This window comes from Amphiura filiformis, chromosome 1 (genome assembly GCF_039555335.1).
Source record: "Amphiura filiformis chromosome 1, Afil_fr2py, whole genome shotgun sequence".
Lineage (NCBI taxonomy): Eukaryota > Metazoa > Echinodermata > Ophiuroidea > Amphilepidida > Amphiuridae > Amphiura > Amphiura filiformis.
The window spans coordinates 7,172,546-7,192,889 of NC_092628.1; the positions used below are offsets into that span (position 1 = coordinate 7,172,546).

At 36.6% G+C, this 20,344-nt stretch overlaps 1 protein-coding gene across 1 annotated transcript; it reads left to right on the top strand.

Annotated features, from left to right (window-relative positions):
- The first annotated feature begins 478 nt into the window (after positions 1-478).
- LOC140138126 (histone deacetylase 3-like) lies at positions 479-19,367 on the top strand. The gene is made up of 11 exons (XM_072160353.1): positions 479-586; positions 2,375-2,457; positions 3,318-3,542; positions 4,420-4,532; positions 6,065-6,198; positions 7,072-7,226; positions 8,470-8,624; positions 8,766-8,824; positions 10,170-10,249; positions 10,911-11,071; positions 17,835-19,367. The coding sequence occupies exons 1-11, from the start codon at positions 529-531 to the stop codon at positions 17,905-17,907; spliced, it is 1,296 nt and encodes a 431-aa protein (XP_072016454.1). The 5' UTR covers positions 479-528; the 3' UTR covers positions 17,908-19,367.
- Positions 19,368-20,344: the final 977 nt, after the last annotated feature.

The following is a 20,344-nucleotide window of genomic DNA, read 5'->3' on the forward strand; positions in this document are numbered from 1 at the left end:
GAAAAGCACTTGACTTTGAAACTTCCGGTACTTACTGGGAAGTTACTGACCGATCAATAAATGGTCACAAAACCCATTGTAATTTCAATTTGGAGCTTCAAAGACTCGAAACCTTTATAAATCGGCTAAATTGAAAGGAAAATACATCAAATTAGTGCCGCGGCCTGAGACTGGCAAAAGTAGCCCAATTTTAGACAAGTAGCGGCATGCTTTTTTGAGTAGCGGCAAGTGATCGCCAAGTAGCCCAATTGTGCGCCTAAGGCGCGGCGTTGGCATCACTGTTTACATTACGCAAAGCATCACGGTAATCTTATTTTTTTCCTCCTAAAACCATTTAAAATTCAGGTCATGTTTAGTGAACGTCCTAAGAATTGTTAAATTTTATGTAGGATTGTCACTTGAATTTTATATAATCAATTATATTGGGAAAATCAATATTTTTCTTACTGATGTTCACATTACTGGAGTATAAAGTTCACGGAACAATTACAGCAACACACGAATTCATTGGAGAAAGCCGAAGCGAAGATGTCGAACAAAAAAATAGCCTACTTTTATGATTCCGATGTGGGGAATTTTCACTATGGTGAGTGAAATTCAAGGAAATTCTATGTGGAAAATAAAAAAATTAATAATTTGTCCTAAATTTTAGCAAAGATTATTAATGGGGTCCCATCGAAATGTTGTGATGAAGTTCCACTTGTATAGTAAGAACAAAAACTTTTTTGTGTAGGCTTGCCCCTATTCACAGCCGGTGTGTGTACGTACGTGTGGGGGTGAGTGCGTATTAGCGGAAATCGATTGATGAGATTGAGAATGAAACAATAGAATTATAGGACACGCTTTTCCAAAACAATACATAATTTTTTTATTGTGGTGTAAAGCTGAATTTATACTAGATCGATGGTGCATGGTGATAGCAAATGCGATGCATCGCTTTTGTTTTGAAAAGCACTGCCGGAAGAAAGCGATCCATTCCATGTTCATACATACACGCTATATAACGGCGCGCGTGATTGGTCGAGAGCCGGGCATAAACAGCGTTTATGCCCGGTGGCCCGGATGTGCGATTGCAGTGGTAGGGAGAACGAACGAAATTCATGGTTTTAATGATGTTTCTTGTTATTTTTGTTAATATTTTGATGAAATAAGAATCACAAAATGTTCTGGTATGTATGAGCAGGGTTCATTCATATATTTTCATGACTAAGCGGTTGTTTATGCCCTCGGGCAAGCGGCCCTCGGGCATAAACAACCGTTTAGTCATGAAAATATATGAATGAACCCCTAAATCATGATTGATTGGCGATCGTTTGTGCGATTGCAGTGGTAGGGAGAACGAACGAAATTCATGGTTTTTAATGATGCTTCTTGTTATTTTTTGTTAATATTTTGATGAAATAAGAATCACAAAATGTTCTGGTATGTATGAGAGCGGGGTTCATTCATATATTTTCATGACTAAGCGGTTGTTTATGCCCTCGGGCATAAGCGGCCCTCGGGCATAAACAACCGCTTAGTCATGAAAATATATGAATGAACCCCTAAATCATGATTGATTGGCGATCGTTTGTGCAGTTTTGCAGTTGAATTGGCATGCATCGGTCATCCCCCCACTCAACACAAAAGTTGGCAACCATGAGAGTTGCCAAATCTTTCAAAGACCCCATTTGCAATGATTTTTCATCAAATTTATCCCCTTTTTTTCATGCAAAATCAAGGACAAAATTTGGCCAAAAACAACCCCTTTTTTATTATTATGAAAATTGAAATGTGAATTCAAATTTGCCATCAAACTGCATCATTTTGTATATCAAATTAAAGCCCTTGAGTAAAGAAAGTCAAAACTGAAAGTCTGAAAACCATTTTGTCATAGCTCTTTCCGTAGCAAAGTTACATCTACATGGATCGAATCCATGGGCCGATGACAAACATTCGATGGGTGTAAGTTACATCTTGTCAAAGATTGACTTTCATCAAAAATATTCAGCCAACATTTAATGCATCAATTAAAAAACAAAACAGCATATATCCCATTATAGTGCAGCTTTTCTATGTGGAACTGCTATCACAATCCCTCTAAAATTCCATACATGTGCAATTGTCTCATCACAAAAAAAATCATATATTTGGGTCAAGTGTAGTATAGACAACATATTTATGTAGGTTTCCTTGACAACCCTTTTCTTTTAAATTTCTGTGTAAATATAAAAATGTATTGTGTTAGTTTACCATCACATTGCATTTTTGGCTAGTGATGAGGCGACTCTTTCATTATTAAATTAAAAATCTGCCTTTGTTGTCTTAATAGTCTCGGAAACAAGACGCATGACTATTATATTAATTACGTGCCATTTGTTTGTTTGTTTTTCAGGTCCTGGACATCCTATGAAACCACACAGATTATCCCTAACACACAATTTGGTCCTTAGTTATGGCCTTTACAAAAAATTACAGGTAGGTAATCTGATATTTTCGGTAACTTTGGATCGGGGCGATGAGAAGGACCTCCCTAACTCTAAACCCAACCCTGACCCTAACCATGACCTCCCCTGATCCAGTGTTTACCGATATTTTCTATAAGAAATTTTATTAATAATTACACCATGAGATTTCAAGCAAACCACAACATTAGCGCTACATTTATGGTATATTACTACTCAAACAAAATGTGTGATATACACATTATATTTCAATTGCACAAGTTACACAAGGTCAAATGAGTAATAACCTCTTGCAGTCGGAGGGCCGTCATGAGCGTTTTCCATTAAAGGTCAAATTATTAACATGCGCGACCTTTGTAAAAATTACTGTTGCACTCTTCTTGGGTATGCTTAAAATACCTTTCCCGTGGAAAAATTGGATTTGAAAGGTATCGTATTTTGTGTAGCCAATCATCTTAATTTATAAATATGAATTGAATTGAAAAATCTTTCCAATTCCCTACTTGATTTCCATTTTTTTTTTTTTTTTTGGCAATTTTAATTTTTTTCACATATTTGGAGAGACCTTTGCCAAGTGCTGCAATCATTTGTGGTTGATTTTAATAAAATATGGGAAAAAATCACCAAAAACTTACAATTTTGAATCTAACAGGGACAGATTTGAAACTTTTGTAATATCTTCAGAATTTATTTTAAAAAGATATAGGCCTACTGTGTACAAATCCAATGCATTTTTAGATCTAGTTTCTCCGCTCAAAACTGGGAACCAGATTATTTTAGTGATAGGCCTCAATGCAAAGTACAAAACATCATTAAAAGAATACTACCACCCATGACCTTTACGTTTTTGTACATTTTTTTTCTTATTTACAGGTATACAGACCATACAGAGCTAGTGTACATGACATGTGCAGATTCCATTCAGAGGATTACATAGATTTTCTACAGCGAGTTACACCACAAAATATACAGAATTTCACTAAGAGTCTTAGTCATTTCAACGTAGGTGATGATTGTCCTGTCTTCCCTGGTTTATTTGACTTCTGCTCAATGTACACTGGCGCATCATTAGAAGGAGCAACAAAGTTAAATAATAATGTAAGTAGGTAACCATTGGGCTAATTCAGTTAAAATCCATACACCCCCCTATGAAAGACATGACTTTAATCTTTTATACAGGGGGTGTTAGATTTCAAATGGAGTCGCTTATTCAGGTAACCCTATTTGAAATTCACACTTCCTGTGTTGTAAGATTAAGGTCATGTCTTCCCTAGCGGGTGTATGGATTTCAACTGTAGTAACCCATTGTCTTGAAAACTATGTGTTGTGAATATGCATCCAGTAGCATAGCCAGGATTTCTTTCCGAGGGGAGCCAGGGTGGGCAAAGGCGCAAATGTACCTTTCGTTGGAGGCAACATTTTATGAAAATGATCAAACTTTGTCATAAAAGTTCTATCCTAGTGGTTTGTTGTACCAAAATGTTATCATGGACTTGTGAAGGCTATTCCAGATGTAACATACATACCCCCTCTATGGAAGACATGACCTTAATCTCCCACATAGAGAGTGGGAATTTCAAATGGGTAAAACCTGAACGGATGACACCAGTTGAAATCTACACCCCCTGCATGGGAGAACAAGGTCATGGATTTCAACTGGAGTAGCCAGTTGTCTTGAAAACTAGTGTTGTAAATATGCATCCAGTAATGTAGCTGGTATTTTTTTCAGAGGGGGACCAGGTGGGCAAAGGGGCAACTGGAATAGCCAACCAGCTGACCGGCAGAAAGATGTCACTTCCTGTAGTGATGTCAGACTGTCTCAAGCATTTTTCTGGATTTGTTTTTCCTAAATTTTTTTATCAAAAAAAATGCTAACCCATGATTTGCAAGAATCGGGTTTGATGAGTATGGAAAACAAAGCAATTGAATTTTAACTTACATGTTACAACTGTTTTTTGTTTGTTTTATTTGCCAGTTATGTGATATAGCAATCAATTGGGCCGGCGGGCTCCATCACGCAAAGAAATTTGAAGCATCTGGTTTCTGTTATGTCAATGATATAGTCATCTCTATTCTAGAATTACTCAAGTAAGTTCCATTTTCTCATTTGTGACACGATCTGCTCCATGGGGGCCAAAGGATGCATTTTTGAAAAGTGAGTTCCCTATTACCTTATACAACCATTTATATCATATACTGAAAACACTGAAGGTCTAGCATACTTGGTTCTAAAGTTCTGAAGTTTTGTGAATTGTGATGTCTATTTTCTTATGTATTTTATTGTTTTTATTGCTCCATATTTTTGTGTATATCTCAATTTCAAATTTGCTGCCTTTGGCCCCCATGGACCAGCTTGTGTCACATGCTCCATATCATAAGATACATCATAAGGAACTTGGTTGTTTTGTGAACAGACTTTATCAAAGCTGGTTTTGTGCTATTCCAGTTGAAATCCATACACCCTCTGGAATTTATGACCTTAATCTCCCACACACATGGTGTAGATTTCAAATGGAGTCACCTATTTAGATAACCCATTTGAAATGCACACCCCCTGTGTGGAAGATTAAGGTCATGTCTTCCATAGAGGTGTATGGATTTCAACTGGAATAGCCAACCAGCTGACTATCAGAAGGATGTCGCTTCCATTGGTGATGTCAGACTCAAGCAGTGGATCATAAATGTCTTAATGTGGCTGACAACAATACCAGCTTTTAAAAAGTTGGTGGTTCACTAGTGCAAAAACAGAGAAAGTGTAAAATATGTTCACAATTACCAAACTTGATGAACAAAGATTATAATCTATAAATCAATAAGATTGCAGGAATTTCTCAAGTGTTTAAAAACCTTTAATATTCTTGAAGAGCAGTGTCTTAGCCAGGCACCCATCATTTTGGATGGGCAGTTTGCTCCTGGGACAGGCAAGATTAATGCTTCTGCAACATGCCAAATTAAAAACTTGAATAAGTTCAGTGAACTCAAAACAAGACCAAACTAATAAAGCAAGGTTATAGCAATATCTATTTGAACTGACTGAACCCCCAGTAGGTGCCGAGATCTGGTTTATATTTTGAGTCAAATTTTGGACAGGGAATTTTGGTGAAAATGACGGGTACTTGTACGTCAAATCCTAGCTAAGACCCTGTTCTTAAGGTAAGTAGTCGCACATAAATATCATTATCCTGTCATATATTGTCTACTATTCTTATTCAATGGGTGCGTCTTGTAAAGAATTCACGTAATTTGATTGGTTTTCTGGTGTATAGTATCTCACAATAGTTGATAATGATATTAGTCAGGGCGCGCGCCGCCACACAACGGTGGCACGCTTGTTGCTCCTCAATGATTGCGCGATAATGCGTTCGCGTAATACACATGCGAGAACTAAAACGCGATTCGGCGGCTTAGATGTTCGTGATGGTTTCGTTCATTTAAAACAACACGGATGTCCTCACAAAAGTAACTTTATTTTTTTCTGAAAAAAGGCAGTTTTTCTCGCAAAAATTACATTAATCGTAGTGGATACCGGCTACTCAAAATATTGGCCAGCCCATCCATTATGACACGATATTGGATAGGCAAAAGACAAAATCCTATCTTTTATTCTCTAATTATTTCAGATACCACCCTAGAGTGTTATATATTGACATAGATATTCACCATGGGGATGGTGTACAGGAGGCATTCTACCTCACAGACAGAGTCATGACAGTATCCTTCCATAAATATGGCAACCACTTCTTCCCAGGAACAGGTTGGTATAATTTCTAATATTTCTTGTTTACCTTCAAGAACATGACATTCACATATGCTGCGCACGAAAGGTATCTGTTCACTTAAAACAAAAGCAATATCTTGAAGACGCTAAACTTAAATTACCAAATAGAGTAGTCAATAAATGGAGAATTTTGTTCTGCTTATAGCACGATGCAACTTTATTTCTCAAAATTATACAATTTGATTGAAAAAAAAGAGCATTTCAAAAGTGACAAAAATTTGCATAGAATTTTCTTGAAAAATGCGCTAATTAATGAGCATGGTGAGTGAGTGTTGATCTGTCACTGTAATGAACCTGCTTCAATAGCTGGTAGGAATCACCCTGAAGGGGGAAATATCCCTTATTTGTCACTATTGAAATGCTCTCATTTTTCCATTCAAACAGGTATAACTTGGCAAAATAGAGTCACATTGTGCCGAATGAGGTATCATTAAGTCAAAAATAATTACATTTTCCAAAAATTATGCTTTCAGAAAAAGTTGTTAATATTACAGAAATTCATGTTCTAGATTGTTTAGAATTGTCATTAAGCAAAGCATTAATTTAGATTGTGCCAGAAAATGTAGATGAACTTAACAGATTAATGAGCACAAGTTGCTGCCTGTATAGACGCTATGCAATAAAGGTTGTGCCAAAATAAGCAAAACTTTAATTTTCATTTTTTAAAGTATTAGACTTTTCACAAATACGACAGGTAAAAAAACCTGAAAATCCAAAATTAGGGTCGGTATTCATTTGTACAGTAAAAAAATGTTTTTGTCAATTTTCATTTGATTTTTTTTTGGCCTAAAAATTAAGATAATACCATAATTATTTCATAATATCATTGCTATTGTTTCAATCTTTAAGGTGACATGTATGAAATTGGCATGGAGAGCGGCAGATATTACTCAGTCAATGTCCCTCTCAAGGATGGCATAGATGACACCATGTATTTTGGTCTCTTCAAACCTGTCATACAGAGTGTTATGGATTTCTACAGACCAACGTGTATAGTATTACAGGTGAGAAAGCCACTCAAAATGGTCAAAAATGCATGATGGCAACTGCAAAATGGGAGAAAAAGTGAGACTTATGCCCCAAAATTGGCAAAAAAAAATTAGAATCAGCTGAATAGGTCAATTTGAAGCTAAAGTTCTATAAAACATATCCATGTACAAAGTACTCACATTTTATGGAAACTCGACATTTCGAAACCTACTTGTCTGGTTTCATAGTCATGAGTGATGACTTGATCCAGCAACACTGGTGGTGTTTCTAGAAGATGCAGTGTTTCTAGAAAAGGTCAATATACTGAATGATTTGAGTAGTAAATAAAGAATATCATTTGTGGTGTTGCTTATATGTGCCAGAAAGTGGACCGTTTTTGCACATTCATGCCGGAATATCAGGTCAAGCTTACACTTATCCAGTTGTAATGGTTGTCGAATTCTGCATACATCCGGCACAGAAAAAGTTTTTTTGTGGAAGAAACAACTCTTTTAAAAGCGGAAAAAAATAAAAAGCGAGATTCACAGCAAGAAATGGAGATTGCGTTTTCTAAGCCTAGGTAGATCCTGCCAGGAAATTTAAATGAACATTTACTTGTGTACTCTGTATAGACCCTATGCAATAAAGATCATACATTGTGGTGGTTTTAAATTTCATCAATGTGTGCAAACCATTCTGCCAGGATCTGTAGTAGGTTAAGGTGTTTCACTCTGAGCAACAGGACACTACAAATCATTTGCTATGTGTGCACAATAAGCCCAATCGGCATTGGAAGTTTGCAATGCATTGTGGGACAGTTTTTGCAGTTTTGTGACACTTTGTCCTTTGACTTATCAGGAAAATTCAGAAAAATTGGGGTTTTGTGCCTACAAAATATAACTTCAAACATGTTACTAGAATAAAAACAAACTCAGAAATTTGGTTGTTGTATAAATGAATTATTTTATTATTTATTATATGATAACATTATTACAATAATAAATTAATAATTACAGCAATTTTAGCGGTATGTCAGAGGTCAAAGTGTCCCAAAACTGCTCTTAAAAACCGGAAGTTGCAATGGCAATTGGGCTTATTCTTAGTCCATTAGGTTTTTGTTTATTAAGAAATCTTTTGTATTCTTTTTTTACATTTGTTTTGCTTGTTTATTCAGTTTGTGTTCTTGTTTTTTTTAGCCAACTGCGAAAGACAGATTACAACTTGCCAGTTTTACTTTCTGATTTTTGTTCACATTATATTTGCCTGTTTCCATTTCAGTGTGGTGCAGACTCACTAGGCTGCGACAGATTAGGATGTTTCAATCTTAGTATCAAGGGACATGGAGAGTGTGTACAATTTGTCAAGAGTTTCAATGTACCTACATTAGTTCTAGGAGGTGGTGGTTATACAGTCAGGAATGTAGCAAGGTGTTGGTAAGTATGATTTAAGGTGTAATTACATAATTAAAACCAGAGAACCAGGATTCAACTGCCAAAAAAAAAGAGTTAAAATATTTCACAAGAGGGTATAAGGAAAAATAATACCAATTGTATGTATTATATTTTTTGTTTCAGGACACATGAAACATCACTTTTACTTGATGAGGAAATCAGTAATGAATTACCCTACACTGGTAAGTAACAACCTCACAAAAAGTAACCTAAAGCCATGATTTTTCTGTGTTACAAAATTTAAATTCCGTGTTACAAATTGGACGATTCTGTGATTTTCCGTTTTACATTATAAAGCATTGAAAAGTGAATACAAGCATGTTTTTAAAAGTGTTATTTGTCTTGTATAATTATATGTACCTTTTTACTGTAGTCTCCCCTCAACATCCCCATTAGAATTAAGCATCATCAATTGTCTTGTGCGTACTTCCGATAGCTGTATCGGCCAGAATCTTGCATCTTAAGCCTTGTATAAATGCTAGAATGGATTGTTTAATGGTTGATTACTGCTAAATTATCACTTTTCTTTGTTTTCTTTTGCAAATCAACACAAAAGTTAAAAATTTTACACAATTTTTCACTATTTTGTGGCATTTTCAAATTTCGGTGAGCAAACCCCGAATTCCGTGAATTTTTCTGTTTTTCCGTATCACGGAGAAATCATGGCTTTAAAGTAACCCAGCCGATATAATAAATACGCCGAGAAGTATTAGTAGATATTTGAAAACACTAGGATAAAGACAATTTAGTTAATGGCACCTCATTTGTGAAATTGATTTTGGGGTCTGTGTAACCCAGCAAACAAAAAAATGTTCTTAAAATGTTATAAACATGTTTATATAAACACGTTTTTGGTTTTCATCAAATTGTTTTAATATGTTTAAATGTCAGGCTATATAAAGGTCATGAACAGGTTTTTCAAATATTTTGAATGAAAAAACACTACAACAACATTTTTATAAGTCTACGAGTCTGTTATGAGGTCAAAGGTCAAAATGATCAGGACCTGATACAGTCACTCACTCGCTGATGAAAGATGGAGTACCATCTGAAAATTCCGAGGTAGGAATTAATTCTTTGTGTTTGGATCAAAAGTTTAAATCAAAATCATGATTTATACCAACACAGATGAACTTTCATGAACATTTTTATAATGTTGTCATTATGTTATTGAAAAAATTTTAGGCAAACATCTGAGCAAAATATTGTGTCAACTCATAAATAATGTTATGTTTGCATGTTGTGCATCACATTTACAAAAATGTTTTGCACCCTTTAATATAACCACACGATAAAATATTTTGTGTAAAACGTTTTGTGTTTGCTGGGAATTGTAATAATTCTCTTTCCCTCTCCTTCTCTCTTTCTCTCTCTCTCTCTCTCTCTCTCTCTCTCTCTCCCTCTTGCTTGCCCTTACCCTTACCCTTACCCTAACCACGCTCCTGCCATTGTAAATCAGCGTCTACCAAGTAGCAACCAAAGTAAAAACTAATGAAATATATTTTGTGTGGTTTCTTTACTGTGTAGATTATTTTGAGTACTTTGCACCAGACTTCACATTACATCCAGATACAACTACAAGGATAGACAACCTTAATACCAAACAGGTAAGACAAAAAAGGGCTATTTTAGGTGAAATCCATACACCACCTATGGAGGAAATAGCCTTAATCTTTCTCAACATTTTTACAATACCTTCTGACCTTTTGGTTAAATGTATTTATTTTCATGTATCATATCCCATTTCTTCAGTATATAGAGGCCGTCAGCCTTTTCTGCGGGATCCGCCATCTTGTGGGTACTGCCGTTCTGTATGTTATGCGTTAGACATTACACCCCGATTACGCGAAAGTCGCAGCGCCTGACGCACTTCTTCAGTCAAGCGTCAACGCGGTGATCTTAGCACTCAGTACCCACTAGATGGCGGCGTTGACGTCACAATGACTACCTCTATTGATTGGTCATTGGTGTAAGAACTTAACAACTGTGTAGCCTGCCTGCCAACTGTCCCGTTTTATGCTGATTTGTCCCCTTATCTGTGTGTCCGGACAGTAAAAAACAAACAAGTTTGTCCCGTTTTTTGGGAATGGCTAAATCGTGATTACAACTGAGAGGTAAATTTCCGCATTTTTGATCCGATGCCACTCCCCAACCCTGTAGAAGTGTCCCGGTTTCTCAAATGTTGGCAGGTATGGTGTAGCAAATTACTGTTCTTTGTAACGTAAGTTGTGCTATAATAGCTCTTGTTGTATGTCATCCATTTCACAGTATATAGACCAGGCTAGGCAAACAGTGCAAGAGAATCTCAAGTGTATAGCTGCAGCACCTAGTGTACAGATGCAGGATGTACCACCAGACTTACTCAGTTTAGAAAACACAGAGGAACCAGATCCAGATATCAGGAATAGTGTCAAGGAACAAGATGAAAAGTAAGATCATTTCTCCCATACTCTACAGGCATTTGGAATGTCCTACCAGCACATGTGGCTTCAAACCAGCATTTACAGAGCTTTTAAGTGGGAGGTTAATAGCTATCCTCAGCATTGCTTTGTTTTCATTTCATTTCATTTCATTTCATTTTATTTGCCAGATAAAAAAACATTAAACATACAGTAAAACATATACAATGATTGCACAATATTAAAAGTATATAACATTTTCAATTGACCAGCAATTAACATGAGTTATTTTCATATAGGAGATATTAAAAGGCAAGACTCCAGTCCATGATGAGGAATCCAAGACTCCCTCGTGTGCAAAAACAGGAGAACAAGACACAGAGCCTCTGGCAGGATAGCCAAGAGTAACAAAAGTCACTTTCAAAGTGGCTAAACCTAAAAACTCTGCAAAAACAACACAGCAAAACAGAGATCACACCGAAGGAGACAGGATTTCTCCCCATGAACTAGAGTGATGAGATGTCACTTTTTTTCTTTTTTTTTTTTAATTTTAATTTTTAATTGTTTTTTTTTTTACATTTCCGGGATTGGATGATGATAATTCGATAATTTTTTTTGAGGGGGGGTGATACCCTGCATGCAGCCTATTTCCCGGACAAATCCCCTTGCACTTCCACAAATTTGGCGATGTGCTCGCCTTTGGCTCACATGTTTTTCAGGGAGTGGATCGTTACCTCACTTCACCTAGAGCTGCTTCTGAGCAAGGTGCATTTTTGCCACCAAAGTTTTTCCTATTCTTTGAGGTCAGTTGACGATATTAAAGCTGCACCTTAATCACAACCAGCTCACAGGATTCTCCATGCTTCTTGACTAATGGGAAGCATATCAAGGGAAGCCAATCTCTAATTATAGCCATGATCTGGATAGTGCAAAACTGATGGGTTTTTTGGGTAAAACATTTATTGAGTTTATAACTACACTGCGTTCCAAGCAGGCCAGCATGCATATGATAAGATTTAAGTTACTTACACAAAATATGTACAACACTATTTTACACGAATAATATAATAAAACAATATAGTTTGAAGCTTGAAGAGTAATATTTATTAAAATATTTACAGTAAAATACATATTCAAACTAGAGCTAAATAACAAACTAAGTTAGAATTAAATTAGGAACTAAATTATTAGATGAATGATTTCTGGTTAAGAAGTATTTGATGCACAAAATTGACAATCCATCCCTATTTAACACAAGAGCGCAAGTTGTGACTGAGACAAAATATGCCCAAACCCTCTCCATTCAGGTGTCGACTGCAGACGATAAGTTTCAAATTTTCTTTAAACATTTGAAAATTTCAGAATTGTACATTTACATGACCATATTTGGCATCAGCATAAAAATACATTAAAATGAGTTTAAACAAGCCTAGTATTGGTTCAGTACTTAAGATAGTTCTTGTATATTTTGAGAAAATATCTCAAAACTATGGCTAGCACGCAGAGCATTAATTGTAAGAAAATCTGTAACATCGCCCTCTGTTGACAGAAATATACACATAGCTTATAGTGGGATGCAATTTATGTCATTATCACAAGTTTCACAACAATGTTATTTTCACTTTTACCTCAACTTTGTCTGCAATTAGCGATTTTTTTCTTTGTCTTTTTTATTTAATGTCCTCACCCAGCAATTTCCCTCATCGGGATGTTCTCTTCTAGACCTCTGTTTTTACAACATGGGCATTTCTCTTTGTTAAATAAAAGCCCTGCAAAGGTGTACAGAAATGGGTTGATGGTAGAATTGATTGGCAGAACAAATGTTACTATCCAGGCATAAGCTGTAGGACTGACTTCTACAGCACCAGCCTGGACAAGGATCGATACAATGCCAATTGGCACCCAACAACAAAGGTCTGTGAGGACAAGCAGAGACATTTTCATTGCCATGCGTATTTCTTCATTCGATTGTCGAGAACGTCCGCAATCTCTGCTAGTTTTTCTAGCAATGATGAAAATTTTTATGTAACAGAAACCAACTACTAAGAAACAGACCAAGTTGAGACCAGTAAACATGGCTGTGGATAGATACATGGTCACTTTGGTAGAGTCAAGGATGTTGTTTGTGTAGTAAGCTATTTCATCATATACACCTTGTTTGGTTTCATATTTAATGGCAACTAAACTTTCATTATAAACCTTGAGGTTTGTAATTGGAAGTCCAACACAAACCTCTGAATTTCTGTACACATCAGAATCTGTGCCTGACAATACAAATGCGGCAATGCTGAAACTAACGGCAACTAACCAAAGCATGCCTACTATTGAACGTGATAATGTTGTACCCAAGCGGCGACCACCGAATGGGTACTTAATGCCAAGAAACCTATCTATGCTTATAAATGTTACAAAGAAAGCTGAAGCCTCATTAGATAATACAGATAAGGCCCCAGCAAATCTGCACAGCATGCTTCTTTGCCAGGTTTCGGAATTAGATGGGAAAAAATGTGCATAATACCCATCTGCTGAAAGCAAAATGATAAGGTATATGCACATAGTGAGATCAGATATTGAGAGGTTTGTGATGAGAAGAAACTGGACCTTGTTACTTTCCCGCTTGTGCCTAAATCTGGTGTAAAGCGCAAACATATTTCCAAAGATACCTATAATACTCATAAACCACATGACAATTCGAAGGAGGTCAAACACTAACATGTGCTCACATGTTAGAAATGAAGAAGGTGGCTCATTACTTACACACTGGACAGATGATGCATAACAACATGTTGCAGCTTTGGTGACTAACGTGACTGTATCATTATTTAACCCTGAAAATATGTCACTGTATATCCACAGCAGTGGGTTAGCTTTGATGTTTACTGCTCTTAAAGAAGTACACTTTGAAAGTATAGGAATTTGATCCAAATAATTATGAGATATGTTTAAAAACTTTAAGTGAATGAGACTGTCAAAAATGTTTCTTGGAAGATAATGAAGCTGGTTGCGATCAAGTCTCAGCTCTTTGAGACTGGTTTGGTTTTGAAATGTGCTAGGATGGAGAGAGTGTAGCGTGTTATTGTCTAACCACAGAAATTGTAGGCTCCTCAGTGATCCAAAAATGTTGAGCACTAGCTTACTTAAGAAATTGCTGTGCAAGTTTAACATCTCCAGTCTTGCCAGTCCTTCAAACACACCGGGGTGTATCTCTTGCAATGCATTGTTAGACAGGTGTAACACCTCCAGACTTGCCAGTCCTTCAAACACACCAGGCTGTATCTTTTGCAATGCATTGTTATCCAGGAATAACAACTCCAGACTTGCCAGTCCTTCAAACACACCGGGCTGTATCTCTTGCAATGCATTGTTATCCAGGAATAACAACTCCAGACTTGCCAGTCCTTCAAACACACCGGGGTGTATATCTTGCAATGCATTGTTATCCAGGAATAACAACTTCAGACTTGCCAGTCCTTCAAACACACCAGGCTGTATCTCTTGCAATGCATTGTTATTCAGGAATAACCCCTTCAGACTTGCCAGTCCTTCAAACACACCAGGCTGTATCTCTTGCAATGCATTGTTATACAGGTATAACCTCTCCAGACTTGTCAGTCCTTCAAACACACCAGGCTGAATCTCTTGCAATGCATTGTCATACAGGTATAACCTCTCCAGACTTGCCAGTCCTTCAAACACACCAGGCTGTATCTCTTGCAATGCATTGTCATACAGGTATAACCTCTCCAGACTTGCCAGTCCTTCAAACACACCAGGCTGTATCTCTTGCAATGCATTGTCATACAGGTATAACCTCTCCAGACTTGCCAGTCCTTCAAACACACCAGGCTGTATCTCTTGCAATGCATTGTCATACAGGTATAACCTCTCCAGACTTGCCAGTCCTTCAAACACACCAGGTTGTATCTCTTGTAATGCAATACCACTCAGATACAGTACTTCTAAGGATCTTCCAAACCTTTCAAATGCCATGGGTTTTATGCTATGCAAAGTACTGCCATGCCAGTCAAGTTTATACATATCATCTGATGGATACAGAACTTGAGTTATAGACACATTTCCATCAGTACAATTACTGACTATGGTGGCGTTATCCAAGGTGCAGGTACAGTTAGATGAGCAATTCACCCGACATATGAAGCTGTTATTCATGTCCGCTTTATAGTCTTGATCACATGTCATCTCATCTTGGTCTTGTCCGCTAACAGTCGTAATCTCACCACACACAAATAAAACCAAGTGTAACACCATTGCTATCCCTATATAGCTTAAGAGTCCACAAGGGATACTCCAATGACATCCATGCTTAGCCATGGTGGTGTTGTCAGCTCTGGTACAAATCACAAAATGATCAGTTTGTCCTGATTGCTTGAATTTTATATAGATGTAGAGGTTAAATATTTCAGTTCATCCAACCAATTACTTGATTGACTGTACTACAATGCCTGTAATTGGAGAGAGATCACTGTTGTATGTGATTAGCCTTGGCTTATTGGTGACAAGACTTGTGGGGCGGGGCTCACCAGGCTATCACTGCTCTGTCTGGACATAGTGAATCACTGCTAAAAAAGTATTGTAGTTTGTTGTTCAGGCTTGGTATAATTCTAACCAATGATATACCTTGTGACCATTGACTATGCATTGCAATATGTGGTAATATCAATTATTATATTTACTACGCACAAATCTGTTTGGGTTTTTTATCCTTTATTGTTCAATGTTCATTATAGTTCTTCCAACAAACATTGTCAGTAAAGTTGTCAGGTTTCCTTTCTCCTACTGTAAGTGACTTGTCCACCCATCCCTTCATACAACACAGATGCCAAGTAGGGTCTGGGGTTCCATCTCAGTGTATGAAAATTAGGCTAAAAATATGACATTGTGTGTAGTTATGTGGTTTTTGCCCTGCAAATTAAACAAGTATCAGCTGTGCATTTCATATTTGTGTATGTAAGAAATACAATGCATGAAGTGCCTACTGGTACAAATTGTGTGAAAACGATGTGTGCATGAGGCAGGCTGCTAGTTATAACATCCGGAAATGGGCTATTCCAGTTGAAATCCATATACCCCCATCTTTATCTTCCACACAAGGAGTGTGAATTTCAAACAGAGTTACCTGAATGGGTGACTCCATTTGAAATCTACACCTGTGTGGGAGATTAAAGTCATGTCTTCCATAGGGGGTGTATGGATTCTAACTGGAATAGCCCAGTCAAAACATCCTCCTTTTCCAGGGGTGTTCTCAGTTTTCAAACTACCCTCGTTTGTGAATTTTAAATTAATTAATCTTTCTTAAAGGTTCTCCTTCATTCATAGCAGTCTTCATGTAAGTGTGTGTTTGTAAGGTAACAAAATACCGCTATAAATTTGGATTTTGACAGGTTTGGTTATTCAACGTTTTTGTTGTTTATGATTTTGAAGCAATTGAGAACATGTTATGATTATATTACAGCTATAAATCAAGGATTTTGAAGCATTTGGTTATCTAATATTCCCAGTCAGTGTAATCCATCTTGTCATATGATGCAACTATCAGTGTAAACATAAACACCATCAAATTTACCAAAATTCTGATTTATGCATTTTTTTGATCAAATATAGTTGTATTAATGAGCCTGACAAATTGCAAAAATTGAAGCAATCTGAAGCAAATTTAGAAAAATTTTAGTTTTTTTTTGTATTTCAAAATATTGCAAATTTTGATTTTTAAGGTCATTTGCAAAAGAAAATATATATATAAAAAGGTCTGACCAACCGACCCTACTTGAAAGGTCTGTCCACCCGTACAATGTATAACATGGCTTTGTTTTTGTTGCCTAAAGCACAATTTGAACTGAAGGTAGCATAAAAGTATGTACTTATACAAGATTTGATTATCTTAAGAGTCAGGCTGTCAAGAAATATGCTGTAAATGATTTGAAATGGGGAAAAAACAATGCAAACAAAAAGCCCAAGTCCATGCTCAGGCAGGTATATGTCCAGTAGTTCTTACAGTGTTATCTGCCTATGCATGTCATGTCTCCATTGTGATTTTGAGTTTTGATTCTAGAAGCAAAAATACGCTTCACAGTGGTCGATCCATAGAATAGTAAACAACTTGCAGGGTGGTAACCATCAAACAACAGTCTGTCCACATAGAAGTACAAAGTAAATAGACCTCAGAAACTGGAGGTATGAGAATAATTATTTCAGTGCAATGTGTGTGTAAATGCTTCTTTGGTGCGCCAACTGCTGCGCGATTTGTACTTGCCGAGCGCACAATGCTCTTTACACGTCGCATTTTTAACACGCAGTGACGCAAAGCATCCCCGATGCCACAGATTTGGTTTGTACTTCTATGTGGACAGACTGTACTATGTTGTCAGGTCATCTAGTAGACTTACTAAACAGTTGTATTTTGGTACTACGGGATCGCATAAAAATTCTTGCCTCCAACCAGGAGCGTTTTTGTTTTTTGGTGATATCCGTGTTCTTCTAATTGCTGGTTCTACAGTGCCTGGAGGCGTAATATGTGGGGTACTAGCTTAACTGCCTCGACTGAAACAGGTTTAAAAACAGCAAAAATGTGACACAACATCCAATGGGGGTAAAAACAAATAAATACACAAATTTAAAAACCCAACGTTTCAGAAAGACAAAACTTTTCTTTATCAAGGGAGAGATATGTATAGTGTAGAGACCAGCTCTAAGTTGTAAAAACGAGTTGTTTGTGCTATACACTTCATACAATAATAAATGTAATTCTTTTGCTTTTTCTTTGTTTTCTCTTCAGAATTGAGGCAGCCAATGAGCTATATGATGGAGAGAAGGACCAAGACAAGGAAGATGGAGTAATAGAAGTGTAACAGCTTATATTGGGCTGTTCCATTTAAGATCCACACCACCCCTGTGAAAGATTTAGCTAAAGTCTTCCACAGAGGGAGTATAAGTTTTGAATACAATAGATAATTGGGTAATTTCCATTTGAAATACTTACTCAAGTTGTGGAAGATATAGGTAAAGCCATAATACAGGGGGAGTATGAGTTTCAAAATGATTAACCAATTACATTTGAAAAGCATACTCCCTCTTTTGAAGATATTTCTAAAATCTTCCACAGGAGTGGTGTGGATTTCAACTGGACTAGCCTATTATCTATTATGCCTGTATCATACTTTGTAGCAGTCATAACAAGTGCAGCATCTTTTGATGACATTTTCTGCATCTATATAACGGTAACTTGATCAAAAAAGCAATTGCCGATATATGGATCAGAAGTCGCTAGTATTCCCTAGCATCAAATTGCAACCAGTTTAGTGACATCGCTAGTCAGGACTGAAGCATTGCCGTTTGATCACTAAGGATTTTTCTGTTACTCGCTTGTGACTGCTAATTATAATATGGGCATTATGTGAATGCAAAATTGTTGTGTGTGCAATAAATGTTGATTTAAGGGGACAAACCAAAAGATTAATGACCCTAATGAATGAAAACTGAAGTACTTTGGCCATATTGTTTTCAATATTTTTGTTTTGTTTTGATTTCAATTGAGAATAGAATGGCCAAAATCAAGAAATGACATACCGTAAAACCCCGTCTACAAGCATATATAGTATTTTTTATAAAAGCTTAATTAATTTGAAGCAAGCGTTAATATACCAATACAATTGATCGGTCTTAAAATAATACTTGTTTGTATATGCTTGGATCCGTAATTTATTTGCTCAAACTCCATAATGGCGACTGGATTAATGTAGCTTTCATCAAAAGCACACTATATGCTTGTAGACGGGGTTTTACGGTATTTTGCAAGATCTGGATGTGCTCTGTTCAATGAGGTATATTTCATCACTATCAACCCATGTTGCACTGGATAGCAACTCAGTACGGAAAATTGAAATGAGAGAACTGCATTGTGGGAATTGTTTGATATCTTCTCAGAGGTCAGCTAGGTTTGCTTATGAGAAGATCAGCTAGTTTTACTTAAAGGCTTCATCAATCTTTTGGTTTGTTGCCCAATGCCCTGTTTATTTATTATTTTCAATGCCTGTGGGATGTGATTACTTGCATATTAGGTATGAACTAAAAATGTTGTTAGGTTAACTCTAAGCTGTCTCTGGTCTTGTGTCACAACCTGGGGTACCTTTGTGTTACATAGTAAAAAAATGAAATGGTTCAAACATTTTACCTACCCATCTCATTTGAAGTGGTTCATCCTCCTGAGCATTTTGACACCTTTTTTATGGAAATCGGTTAAAAAATGAGAGAGTGCGGGCAAAAACAATCACAAAGTAGGGAGGATGTTACCCCAACTCTTTTTGCCACATTTACAATCATTCTGAGCAAGTATTGGTCTTTTAAATGAACTTCTGTATTTATTTACTTGGTTTAGATGTCTAGGAGTCCATTTAGACTTTTTTTTTTTTTTCTAGATTCAAATTTTTAATGGGGTTTTAAAATCAAATTTACGATGTGAATCCCTCCCCCTAATCCTCCTCCCCCTAATCCTCAGCCACCCTTGGCACATTTCATGGCAAACGTCATAAGAAAATAATTAAAAAATATTCTAAAACAGGATAAAAAGATGAGTAATCTAGAATAAATTAGCCTCAATTTAAGACCTGATTGAATCTTTTAAGTGAAAGAATACTCAAGAGACCGTGTTTTGAAATCCAAGCTGCACATCAAAATGTAACAAAGCCACCTTTTTGGGTACCCCAGTATATGACACAGAATCCTCTAAGGCTATGTGGACAAGATCAATGTTAACAAACACCATTTCAAATTTCATTTCTACCTTTAAATCCCCTTTAAAACGGCTTGTCACTAGAAAGTTATTACCATTATAACCCTGTGCCATGATAAGGACAAATAATAGAGAGCCGATGAATACTTGGCTTAAATTAATCAGGCAGCCAATGAGATGCTAGCACTTCATTGTTTTATTCAGTTACCAATTACCAGGGACAGGCGATTTGCGCGGAACTTTTTCCCCGCGCAATTCCGCGCAATTGGCTATTTTATTTCCTATGGGCAGGGATACATGATTTGCACTGAAAAAAGAGTTCCGCGCAATTCCGCGCAATTTGCTATTTTTTTCCGCGCAAATCGCCTGTCCCTGCCAATTACATATATCCAAGTGTTGGGCGATCACTTGTATCTAGTCGAAAAACCATGCTGCTACTTGCCTAAAATTGGGCTAATTTGGCAATGTCAAATTGTGCCACGTCTCTGAAGCTCCAAATTTATTGATCGTTCAGCAAATTCCCATTAAGAACCAGACGTTTTTAAGTCAAGTGCTTT